At 39.2% G+C, this 13,204-nt stretch overlaps 1 protein-coding gene across 2 annotated transcripts; it reads left to right on the top strand.

Moving 5' to 3' along the window:
• Positions 1–3,847: 3,847 nt before the first annotated feature.
• Positions 3,848–13,062, top strand: LOC106654875 (WD repeat-containing protein 26). 2 transcript variants are annotated; one of them, XM_014374969.2, is made up of 11 exons: positions 3,848–5,387; positions 5,587–5,847; positions 5,989–6,145; positions 6,228–6,398; positions 6,464–6,637; positions 6,719–6,904; positions 6,986–7,252; positions 7,331–7,476; positions 7,549–7,757; positions 7,869–8,085; positions 8,194–13,062. In XM_014374969.2, the coding sequence occupies exons 1-10, from the start codon at positions 5,374–5,376 to the stop codon at positions 8,045–8,047; spliced, it is 1,764 nt and encodes a 587-aa protein (XP_014230455.1). In that variant the 5' UTR covers positions 3,848–5,373; the 3' UTR covers positions 8,048–8,085; positions 8,194–13,062. The 2 variants fall into 2 exon arrangements, with proteins under 2 accessions (XP_014230455.1, XP_023316143.1); XM_023460375.1 differs by having other exon boundaries at positions 4,723–5,387; positions 8,191–13,062.
• Positions 13,063–13,204: the final 142 nt, after the last annotated feature.

Genomic DNA, 13,204 nt, shown 5'->3' on the forward strand with positions numbered 1-13,204 from the left:
ATTGATTTTTTCGCGATCGCGCAGAGAAGAGATGCACCAGCTCAATGAATGCGTACCTGCTGTAATGTATTTAGACGTAAAAACACGACGACTATGCGACACAACACTGTCGCGATCCTGTGTATACATTAGTTTCGGCTCTATCGGGGACGAAAAATCATCGGTTGCCAAAGTTGGGAACCCGTGACCAATTCTTGTCATAAGCAAAAGAGAGATTTGATTGTGGTAGCAGAACGTAGCCTTATTCAGCTTGTTTCATGTTTCGCGCGCTCGAGATATGGTTCCATAAGCTCTGATGATTTAAAGCTGAACTCTTGACTTCTTCTGAATTCAATCAAATCTTTCCTTCTTTCATCGTTCTTTTCTTTTTGAGCAGAAGGACGTTGTTGCATGCGTGAACCGCATTGCAATCGACAAAAATTTTGAAAATTTCAAAATTTTGCTCCGGTATCGATCATCCAATGACAGCTCGAAAAAGAAAAAGAGACAATTCACATTGTTGGTTTGCAAGCGATTAATCAGCCGGTGTTGTCGGAAAAAAACTCGTACATAGAAATCGATGAGATCGGCAAAGCGTACAAGCGGAAAATTGACTGGCGATCGGCCTCGACTGATCGTCGGTCGCCTCAGCAGATCTGTATTTTACATATAGGTATATTGGCGCGCCGTCGATAATTCAGATATCCGCCTATACGTCAAGTTGTACTTTGTTTGTATACAATTCGTTCGAACCGAGACTGTCAGTGATGTAAACATAATGCGCGTCTATAGGATTATATAGAATGTTGGCAATTGCTTCTCTGCATATAACATATAACGCAGCCGGAAAATCCGCGATGAGCTCTTTGTTCGTTGCATACGATTGCACACACAATCGTGTTACGCGGGGGCTATATACGTGTATTGGATTTCAATTATCCGCAAGCGAAGATATCGCATCGCATTGGCAGATTGGCCGTGCGCGGGTGGCCCGATTATATGTGGCACCGACTGCGATCACTGTCGCGACTATAATATAGATGTGCTTTGGACTCGAGCTCGCTGCGCGCATGTGCTCGTACGTACGGCCGCGTGCATATATTGTATTATACCGTTTACGGTACAACGCACACGCTCCTATTCCAGCAAGATGAGCCCGTTAATTTGATCTGGTCGAGGATATTATCGAGGATGCGCCTCGCGACTTACTCGGTTACCATACACCTCTGGCTCCTCTCTCTCTCTCTCTCTATATATATATATATATCAATAGCAACGATTTGGAGCTGCGCTTCATAAGATACACCCTTCAGGATAAACTGGAGCAATTATTATGGATAAAAATGTTTTAAATTATGAAACATTGTATGGATGTAGGTAACTATAAGCGAGCAGCACAGAGCTGTGTACGAGCTTTATTCCAGTTATTAGGCTGCTCCTGCGGGAATTCGCGCAAGTGGGGGCTTCCCCGTTGCTTCGCACACATGCACGAATGCGATCAGCGGCGCAGAATCTACACAGCTTCTCGTTTTAATATTACAAGAGACAATGTACTGCTCTATGTAAGCCAAGTAATGGGATACACGCGAACGAGCTACATACAACAATCATAGGCCAAAGGTGGGAGGATCGCTAGTCTGGCAAAATATAGCTATATCGTGCATACATCTTTGGCAATAGCTTTATAGCGTGTCATCACATTATTGAGTTGTATATAGAAAAGCGATCGCTCGATGCTCATTGCTCGTCCTTTTGGATCGCAGCTTGTATTGCCAGATACTAATAGTAGCGCCTGTATGTGTTTGTGTTTTCCTTTGTCGTCGTGTCAATCGGGCTGGCCTTTGTCGCGCGCAACCGCGTGCGCTTATCGCTCTCTCGAGCTCTATACACGGTCTAACGCAGCGACAACAACAACAACAGAGATAAACGTGCTGCACCGTGTGCAGTGTGTATTGACCAACGTCCCGAAGCCGTCTGCAGTAGCAAGGAGCCTAATATACCTGCGTACATCGCTCACGCTGTACAGATGTCATGTTAATACGCGTACACATAAAGCGGAGCAGCAAGTGGCGCAGTCAGCAGCAGTATAGGTATTTCGCTCGCGATATTCTGCTCGCTGCTGCTTTTGCGCGCAGCGTTGGCAGCGCAGCCATTGCCGTACACGCACAGCTCCCCGAGAACTGCCGAAGCACGACACAACTTTATATATGAAATCGCGCAGCCAGCCCGAGGCCTGACGTAGGCACTCCACCAACAACAACGTACCTACACACACATACACACATACGCGATATTATTCCGCGGGGCTTTGCGCCTGCCTGTGTATGTGTACGTGTTGTTGGCAGTCATCAGCTGTGGCCAGAGCTCCGTGTTTTGTGTTCGCTGCTGCTGCTGCTGCGCAAACGAGGCACTGCTGCACACCACGCGCAAACTCGAGAACCGTGTGCACAGTGCATAGGCACAGGCACACACAGAGAGTAAATTGTGCATCGTGCACAGAGGCTATAGTGGCCAGTACATCGCGATACACGCCAAAGAGGAGCCCCGCGCGCTACGAGCGACCGACCGACCAACGCGTCGTCGACTGTGAGCTGTGTTGTCGGAGCAGTGCGTTGTGTTGTGGTGTGCATAAGTATACGTTCGCACGCACACAGTGACAAGCAGCTGCTCTCGGTTTCGCTGCTGCACTCGGCACTGCAACTCCATCCTCTCTTTTTTCCGCGTTGTTGTGTGTATTCGGAGTTCCGTGCGCTCTACTACTACGCCTATACTGTAGCATCAAAGCCAATGGCCAAGAAACATAGACTCGCTGCGGTGTGATCGCTGCCTGGCAGCAGTTTTTTTGTTTGTTTGTTTTTCGTTGTGGCTTCTTCTCACTCTCTTGCTCCGCGAAGAGCTGCTTCTTCTTCTTCGCGAGTGTGTGTGTCATACATCCAAGCAAGTGCGTGTGCGTCGAAAATTCGCAGCTCGACTGCGCATTGTTTCCAGCATATATATGTGTGTGCATTTGGATAGCTGCATGCAGCAGTAGCAGAGACCAGAGTGACGTACGCCGTGCTGCCTCGCGTTTACAAACACACGAAGCTTGTGTTTATACATACTGTAGAGAGAGAGTATAGAGCAGCTAGCCCGTACATATATTACACGCACACAGACACAGAAGAGAGAAAGAGAGAAGAATAAGAAAGCCTGCGACTGTTATGCCTCCCCCTTCCCCCATCCCTCCTCCACGACTTCCTCCTCCTCCGCCTCTTCGTACCTCGCCACCCTCGTACAACGCGTAGCACACAAAGGTAATACCTACGTATACACACATTTATGCTTGAAAGTTTTTCTCTCTGTGTTATATACCAACTACATAGAGAGTAAGAGACCCACGACAGTTCTGCTGCGTTTCCCTGTGTGTGTGTATGTGTGCGCGAGTTACATTTGCTATACATACGTCGTCTCCGTCGCTTTGCTCTTTCTCTCTCGCTCCGTCGCTCCTCGGTATATATCTGTCCGTCTCTCTGATATACACATACTTATATATTCCCTCACTCCGCTCTGTGTAACCCTTGCCTTGCGGAGTCGTCTCTTCTCGCGTTGCTCCGCTGCTGCTGCTGCTACTGCTACACAACGCTGACTGCTGCGCTACTCGCTGTGTGTATACATATTCGCGCTGACTTGTGTGTCCATACGTGTGTGCGTGCGGAAAGCAAAGCAAGACCAGTGTAAACTCGCTGCTGCTGGCGTGGTGGTGTCGTCAGACTCGCGCAGAGCACAGCCAAAGCACAGCTCATCGTCGTGTATGGTGTGTCGTGTCGTCGTCGTCGTACGAGCGAGACAGCGCAGCGCAGCAAAGAGCTTCTATCTCTATCTCTATATATATACAACAACGCAGAAAATATATATACAGAGCAGCAGAGCAGAGCAGAGAGCAGTACACGCATATACATATATGCACAATAAAGAGTCTCTTGCGCGCGGACAGCACACTACAGCAGAGCAGCTGCATCGAAATACGCGAGAAAGCAGCATAGTGAGAATATATTTATCGCGAGAGTCCGAGTAAGTGGCGATGTTGGGTGCAATCCTCGTCGCTAAAACGAGCAGCCAACGCGTCGTCGTAGTCGACTTGGCCCAAGACGATGTGCTTATACTCCGCCACAGCTGCATTATTACCGCTCCGTGAGAATCAGCCCACCAGCAGCAGCACCTCTTGCTAATACACAAAAAATTATTCCCCGAGAGAGGATCCAACGTTCGTAGAATTGCCACTACACAAGTACGCAGTGCGACGTAATCGTTGCTATTCTGTACCATATTATTATAAATAAATAAATATAGTCGCGAGTGAACACCTTCGACTACACTACTGCACAGCTACGAGGGAAGGCCTAGAGCGCGGTGTGCAGATAGAGAGCTATTCATGTATTGACTCGAGAGATCTCGCCTCAAGAGTCTCGCGAACTGACCAAGAATCCAAATCTATATCGATTATATATACCTATCGCACGAATTGTAAAATCACGCACTCAGCGGATTCGGAGCAGAGTTTGTTTTGTGTCGTTTTACTGATATCTGGCTGTCTCTCTTTTGCTCGCCTTCGCTCTTTCTCTGTCTCTCTGTCTCTCTCTCTCTCTCTCTCTCTCGCTCACGGAAAAGTTTTCGAGCGTGTGTGCCTGGGTTCTTTCTCTCCGCGATTGACGTCGTCGTCGCCTCGCGCCGTGCTTTGACAATAGCCGAGCAGCGCCTTAGCTGCTTGAGAGAGAGACGGAGTTACTCGTGCGAGCCGTGAGAGCCGTGAGTGTTAGCGACGAGCAGCGCTCCGAGAGCAGTATAAGCAGCAACAGCAGCAGCAGCAGCAGTAGCAGCAGCAGCGAGAGTCATCCCGAGGAACAACAACAAAGTCCAGAACCCAGAGCAAGCCTGGCCTCGAGCGGCGAGTCCGACGACGGTGGGCTTGCTCCGCCACCGCGCAAACGGTTACGTAGTTCGCTACAGCAGACTACTCAGGCGGAGCAGGACCAATCATCAACCACTGCCACGAGCAGTACCTTCGTCGCGCCGTCCGACAACAACGCGACCTCGTCAACCCCAAACACATCGTCATCGGCATCGTCTTCATCCTCGGCCGCAGCAACAGTCACAACAGAGCCAACGACAGGAGCAGTCACAACAATCACATCGACAACAACAACACAACAAGCAGCAACAACGGCACCCCAAACACAGAGCAGTAGCAACGACCCTGCAGCCGCGCAAGAAGCAGCAGCCAGCACAACGTCTCCACCGGCCGATCAGTCGCAACAGCCTCGAGACGAGGCCCACCAACTCGTCGATCCAGAGACTGCCACCTCGTCGTCCGCGGCAGCAGCTTCCTCGTCCATCATTACCGCTACTAAAGAGCAAATGGACAACTGTCGGTGGGTATCACACACCTTTCGATCGCACGATCGCACACGCGTTTCATCTCTCGTGTAGCTCTATTATTAGCTCCTACTTCTTTCTTTCTCCTTGCTCCATTCTTTCTTCTTTCTTTCATTATGTAAGGCCGCACAGACTCATGTCAAATCAAACCATGTTCATGATGATAATGTTTATGTTTTTCTATGCCGTCTTCAGAGTGATGCAACAGCAGGGAGCCAATGGGGCGGCTGTCTCTCCATCCAATAATCAGCAGAATGGGACACTCAGTGATACCGGTGGAGGTGGTGGTGGATGCGTGCCTACCACAAATGGAAATATGATCACCGAAACCGATGGAGAGACTGGTGAGCAGCTCAATGGTGATGTCAATCCAACTATTTCCACCAAAATCATAGATAAGACAAACCAGGATATCGTCAGGCTCATTGGACAACATTTAAGGACAGTTGGTCTAGAGTAAGCACTTTATTCTCACACGCTTCATGTATTTTTGATTTTTTTTTCTTTTGGTATGGATCTTATGACTACTTTATTAATGGATGCTCACATCTGCATATTCAAACTAACAATTTTTTCCTTTGCTTACTTTACCTTTAGTCGTACTGCTGACTTGTTAATGCAAGAATCAGGATGTCGTTTGGACCATCCAGCTGCAGCCAAATTTAGACAACACGTTATGGATGGTGACTGGATAAAGGCTGATTATGATCTCATTGAACTCAAAGGTTTCTTAAATACTGAAAGTCATAGTTTGGTAAGATACTTTTTAAACTTTATTTGTTTTCATGAAAAGTAAAATGGACCATTTAATATCCTCTCTTAATTCTATCAAATAGGAAATGAAATTTCTGTTGTTGGAGCAAGAATATTTGGAATTTTTGGAGGATGGTTTAGTACTTGAAGCTTTGCATGTACTTCGAAATGAACTCACTCCTCTGGGTCACAACACAGGTCGTGTTCATCAATTGTCTGCTTTTATGATGTGCAGTGGTAGAGAAGAATTACAGGTGTGTTTCAAAAAAATTCATTCAAAACCTTCAATTTTTGCTGTTGATTATTTTTTAATTAAAAGGCTCGAGCTGGTTGGGAAGGCAAAGGCTTGGCTTCACGTTCGGCGCTAATGGATAAACTCCAAAAATTCCTGCCTCCTTCAATAATGCTGCCACCACGACGTCTTCATTCCCTTCTTTGCCAAGCTGTTGAAATGCAGAATCAACAATGCACTTATCATATAACTCAAACACAGGTTTGTTTTAACTTGATCGATATAAGCAAAATATCCAATTAATTTTTATGAAATTCACTATGAATATATTATAAACCACAGACGAATCTCGAAAACGTATCGCTCCTAGTCGATCATAGTTGTAGTAAGGAACAGTTTCCGTGTCATACTACCCAAATCTTGAACGATCACTGTGATGAAGTTTGGTACTGCAAATTTTCACCAGATGGTCTGAAACTTGCAACCGGTTCAAAAGACATGTCCGTCATCATTTGGGACGTTGATCCTGTAAGTATTTTGAGCTATATCAATTGTGCTCTCAACTTTGAATTTTCGATGATTTTTACTATAATTTTTATTTATATTCAGGAAACATTACGCGTTACGCACAGAAAAACTTTAGAAGGTCACACATACGGAGTGGCTCTTGTAGCTTGGAGTCCAGATAGTAGCCACTTGATAGCCTGTGGACCAGAAGATTGTCCAGAACTTTGGTTGTGGAATGTCGATACACCGGATTGCGAATTACGTGTTAAACTTACTCAAGGTACTGAAGATTCGCTGACTGCCTGCGCCTGGCATCGCGACTCTAATAAATTCGTGACGGGAGGACTTCGAGGTCAATTTTACCAATGTGTAAGTTTATGTTGAAGATAATTTTTCTAGTAAAATTGTGAGATTCTGTTTGCAATATTAATTGATTTCCTACTTTAGGATATGGATTGTAATGTTTTGGATTCATGGGAAGGCGTACGAGTTAAAGGTTTATGGTGTAGAAGCGATGGTAAAACGGTACTAGCCGCAGATTCTCATCATCGCATTCGTGGTTACAACTTCGACGAACTAAGTGAATTTACGATGTAAATATTTGATCAAATAGAGGTTCATAGTGTATAGAAATCAAATTTTTAATACGAGAAATTCTTATTTAGATTGCAAGAAGATCATCCAATCATGTCGTTTAGTGTTAATAAGGCTGATAGACAAGCCCTTCTGAATGTTGCTCACCAAGGGGTTCACCTTTGGGATTTACAAGATAGATGTTTGGTGAGGCGTTTTCAGGGTGTTACTCAAGGGCACTTTACTATTCATAGTTGTTTTGGAGGTGTAAATGAAGATTTTATTGCCTCAGGAAGTGAAGGTAAATTACTAAAAGTGAAGGTGAAACGACGTATAATGTCGTATAATACGACGTATACGTACATATGACAAACCAACGTATAATATTTAATGTTTCATTTTACTTTTTTAGATAATAAAGTTTATGTATGGCATATTAAGAAAGAGTTACCCATTGCTACATTAACAGGACACAGCAGAACAGTTAATTGTGTATCCTGGAATCCTGTTTATCACCAGATGATGGCTTCGGTGTCTGATGATTGCACAGTGAGGATATGGGGACCCAAGTCTGCCGTTCGTTATTCGTAACGATATTTTCATGTGACAACGCTATATATTTTAATAATGTACTTAATTTTCTTTTTTACGTTCGTTTTAATCGGAAACAAGTGTTCGTTCTCGAAGATCAACTTACAAAAACAGATTGTTAAATAAGTTTTTCTTTGTTTTAGCAGTAAACAACACTGCAAATGGAGGCTGACATGATATAGTGTCGTAGCAGACGTGGTGTGAATCATGTGCCCATGACCCTATGGTGTTCAAAAGACTGTCGTGTTGACTATCACTCGAATTCTCCTGCCCTCCAATGATTTCGTCATAATTTTTAGACGATTAGAAAGTTCTTCAAAGATTACATAGTTGAGTTCAATCCACAGATAGATTGATCTTATAAAATTCGAAATTGAGCGTTACATAAAGCCAACAACATAGAGCAGTCACGTGATATAATTAAACATTGTGATTTCACTTTTCTAGCTCAAGTGAGTCACGCTTCTTTATAAAAGAAAAACTATAATAACTAAATTTAACTTCCTATTCGATACCAGGCAGAATGTTTTTATTTTATCCCAATACTCGTGGTTATACATTTTTAAAACTATTATAGATTATCGTTAGGCAGAACGCTAAAAATACCGAAAATACTTTATTTTTTATAAACTAAAGAACAAACATTTTTTGCCAGGACAGATTATTAGACTGTTAAAAATGCGTAGCTAACAAAGAAAATTGATACGCATTAACATATGAAGTAAAATGTAGTTTATAAGTAAACGACATGTGTAAAAGTTATAATGATTTAAAAACATTTTAAAGGTATATTTTATTGATCGGGTATACAAATTTAAAGTTTGTACACTTTCGAAACATTATTATAAACATGGTACGAGGTGTTGTATCATAATACTAAAGAGGAAACGTTTTAAAATTAATTTTTTTCTAAACCAGTATCAAGTCAAACTAATAATCAACTTATGTATATCCTTTTTTTGACTGATACAAAGTCAACAATCAACTGTCATAAAATGATTTTTGGTGCAACTGCTTAAAAAGTGATTCTCAATAAATAAGAGAGATTTGTCGCTTGATCAAAGCGATTTCAAAGCTTGCTGATAACCACCTTTTGCATCTGTATAAAAACGTATATTTACTTTTCATTTTTGTATGTTTCGGTTTGTTGGTGAAAATTCAATAAATATAATATCATATTTATAAGATGTTCAATACTTCAACAAGACAAGAGTAGACTTACTTACTATCTGGCTTTGAGCAACAAAGTTACGATTTAAACTTATGTTAATGAAAGTTTAGAACTTGAATCTAATATACAATCGCCATTTTTAATACAATTATAGTTAATATTATTATTTATTAATTCTACTACAAATTTGTTACGATATATTTATATAAACAAATTACGAGCTTTATATTTATATCAAACGTTGCGTTAAAAATTGCAAAGCATACAAACTCGAATTTAGAAATTCATGTACAAAGGTAATAATATCTTTAGAGCAGTGAAAAATACCTTTACGTATTAAAATTTTTTTTTAAATGCAGTTGAGAGAAAAATTCATCAACATCGAAAAAGTTTGTCTTAAATTAATTTTAATAGCAATCATCGAAAAAAAATTTTGAAATGGAAAGGTTAAAAAATCTACTTGAACGCCGTGATAATTTTCATTAAAATATCTAGACTATGGCATATAATTATTAAAAATAGTTAAGTTTGATCTACCAAAATTACATGATTTGAGTTCAAGACTTTATTTTCGAAAAAAATAAAGTTTCATGATTTTTCATCATCATGCAATTTACGCAATACGAAAACGCAAATTTAAATTATATATAAAAATTTATTAATGCATTATAGTTGATATGATTTGTCTCGTTGGTTGGTACAAAAAGTATTTTTATGCTGTAAAATAATTATATTGTTGAAATATTGAAAAATAAATAACGAGTGAAAAATAACGTTTGGTGTAATTGTTGATACAAGTATTTCTTCTAGATATATAAAATAGGAGTATTTTACCTTTCGTTATGACAGTGGAGGACATTTTTTTTTTCTGGGATTCAAAAAATTCATAATTTTGAAAGCCAAATATAAAGCAATAATAACGAGAAAATAATACACGGAAAAAGCCAAGTATCGTGACATTTATTTTATTGTGCAATTATTAAAAACATCTGAATCAAAAGCAATGTTATTTTGTTATCGTTCATAACAACATGAGATAGTATAGAGTCGATAGAATTTTATTCCTCATTCAGGATTTGCGTTGAATTTAAGTATTGAAATAAATGGTGCAATAAGCAATAAAAATATTTCATTATTTTATTTAACTTCGTGTTTTCACATTCATCTTGTGGAAATTGTCGATGACAATCTTGAACGATGAATAAGTAAAAATGTTCACTCGGAAAAAAGTAACGATCAGCGAGACAAATTTTCGATCGCATTAATCAGAAGATTCGGCCACATGGAAATCGATACGATTTCCATCTATTTACAAACTTTGTGCAATTCACATAGAACCAATTTTGTCGTGTATAAAACGTGCGCAGATTTAAGGCTCCTAGTTACATTAGTACATTAGTTCATGATATGTATTATATCAAAGTCGGACGTGCTTTTACATAGTATAGTGGTAATACAATCACTTATATAAATAGGAATTCATACTGTGAATTTGGTAATAAACGGTTAACTGTAACTGTACGTTTTTGACTCCCGAGATGCACCTAATATCATTTGTCATTTTCTTATCGATTAACATAACACGACTTAAATAAGTAAAAAGAAAAATAATGTACATGATGCAATAGATGTACACTGAGTGCCTTAGCACTTGAGAGTTCCATTATAAAGCATACTTATTCTATCAAGATGAATTGACTACTGTTTATTGAGAAAAAAAAAACATTTTGCAATGATGTAAAAACTGAAAATTTTATAGTATAGTTGTGGACAGTTCTAAAATTTCGAGCAAAAAAATATCACGATCATTTGATGCATTGAGCAAAACTGCCAATACAATGCTCAACAGGCTGTTTCAATCTCTTGAAGCAATATCCAACGATTATTTTCTGATCAAAAAGTATTTGCTGTTTTCAGTGGTTCACTACTTATTCTTCGAAAATTGTTGGACATTGATTTATTTGACACAAGTAGTGTCATTCACGAGTGATACAAATTTTACAGAAAAAAAAGAACAAATATATAAAAAAGTATGAGTATATTTTACATAAATATTCTAGAAATGCCAGACAAAGCAAAAAATTTCATCTTTCGAAAGTTATATTTTTTCACAGTGTACTAAATGAACTGTTCAGTGCCATTAAAAGTTTACTCTACACAAAGACGAAGGACGAACCATTTTTCCGTGGAGGTGTGGCATTTTCTATTGTGTTCAAACAAGCGGTCTGTGTTAAAGTCAATTTGAAGCATGAATAATTATTTTGGCCTAAACAGAAAATTTTCAAAATTTTTTATTTCAAGCTTGTGATCTTGATTTTGAATATTTATAATTTGGCCTGACTCAACTTGTTATTTGCTTTTGCTGTATACATTTTATGTAAATTCAACAAAATCGATACTCGACTATAATTTAAAAAAAAAACCTGATCGAAAGAAATCGAATGATTTTCATGGATTCACCCAACATCGTAAAGAAAAAAAAACATTGATTTGAGAGCTTCGCGTACTTCGAAATAAACCTCGATAGCGTACGTGAAAAGGTAGCTTAACGCTTGTTAGTTTTTTCTCGCTCACGAGAATATTATTTCGTAAAAAAAACTCTATCAAAGTTCTATATATTGCCTCTATTGTACAATAAATTGCTTCTACTTTTCTCGTGGCTCAATAATTCATGATATAAAAAGACATATGGCCTTACTGTATTTTTCGCTTTGTAAATTATCGCGATAAATGTGCACGAATAATGAAATTATTATTCAATTGAAGTTATCACGATATAACAAAATATACATATTAATTATATCTTATAGATATAATATTAAGTGCGAGCCGAGTATGAGTGCGTCATTTTGTAACATTTTGCGAATTATAACCATCATACAATACCTGTATCGATAAGTATAAAGTAAATGGGAGTTTGCTGTAGAATAAAAATAATGAAGGAGGAAAAATGGGTATGTTCATGTAAAAAATATAAAAAATTGTCGTTTGCGTGAGATGCTTTTAACTCCGTAAATATCATTTATATTATAAGATGACGAAAGCTACGATTATCTTTGCGTATCGAGACAATGTTTTTCTCTCTCCTCACGCGACTAATACAAAACTCATGTATCTCGATTGATTTTTGAAACATGAAGATTAAATTGTATAGTGGCGTAGTATATAAAGATATAGCATGAATAATAACCCGCGCGAGCATTACGCGCGCCTATATAAATATTATATCATAAGTTTGATTGATTTCCACCGAGCTATTGTGCAATATGTGATGTATCGGTAAACAAAATTTCGTTTATTATCTCGTTGACGATAAAGAAAAAACAACAACAACAGAAGCGTACCAAATAGAACCGATTGTGCATCGTAATTTTCATTCTTTGTTTTCCTCTGCGAGAGCAAAACTGCCATGGGAAAACGAGTATAGTTCATGTCATATCTATAGCTGATGCACATTGTCAAAACCCTATGGAATTATTTCTTCCTTCATCGATCACGTATAAAACAAGAAAAAAATCAAACGCTATGTACCGTGATTAATTTACAAAATAAAATCGATGTGGCACACGACTCAATACATGTTATAACTACAAAATAAAAATAAAAAAATTACTAACGAAGTAGCAGAAGAATCTTGGGCTTAAACGAGTGAGATTCGAGTGATGATTTAAAAAAACAGTTGAATTAATAATGAATTAATTATATGACGTGTAAAAGATTTAATTGGATTAAAAATAATATTAGGATTATACAATATAAATATATAAATATATTATATATATGAACCTTTGGTTATTACATAAATGTTAATGTGATAGTTTTTAATAAATAATCGCCTGGATTATTCATGACTGTTTTCCTTTCAACATTTCCATTCGCGTTTGCCGATTTTAAAAAAACACGTGATACCAGTAGTGAGTACGATTACTCATACGATCGAAATTTTTGCGCAAACTTCGGTAATCGCGTGTGCTTCTTCGTTATTC

The sequence above is a fragment of the Trichogramma pretiosum genome, unplaced genomic scaffold (genome assembly GCF_000599845.2).
Source record: "Trichogramma pretiosum strain Unisexual culture from Peru unplaced genomic scaffold, Tpre_2.0 scaffold59, whole genome shotgun sequence".
NCBI lineage: Eukaryota > Metazoa > Arthropoda > Insecta > Hymenoptera > Trichogrammatidae > Trichogramma > Trichogramma pretiosum.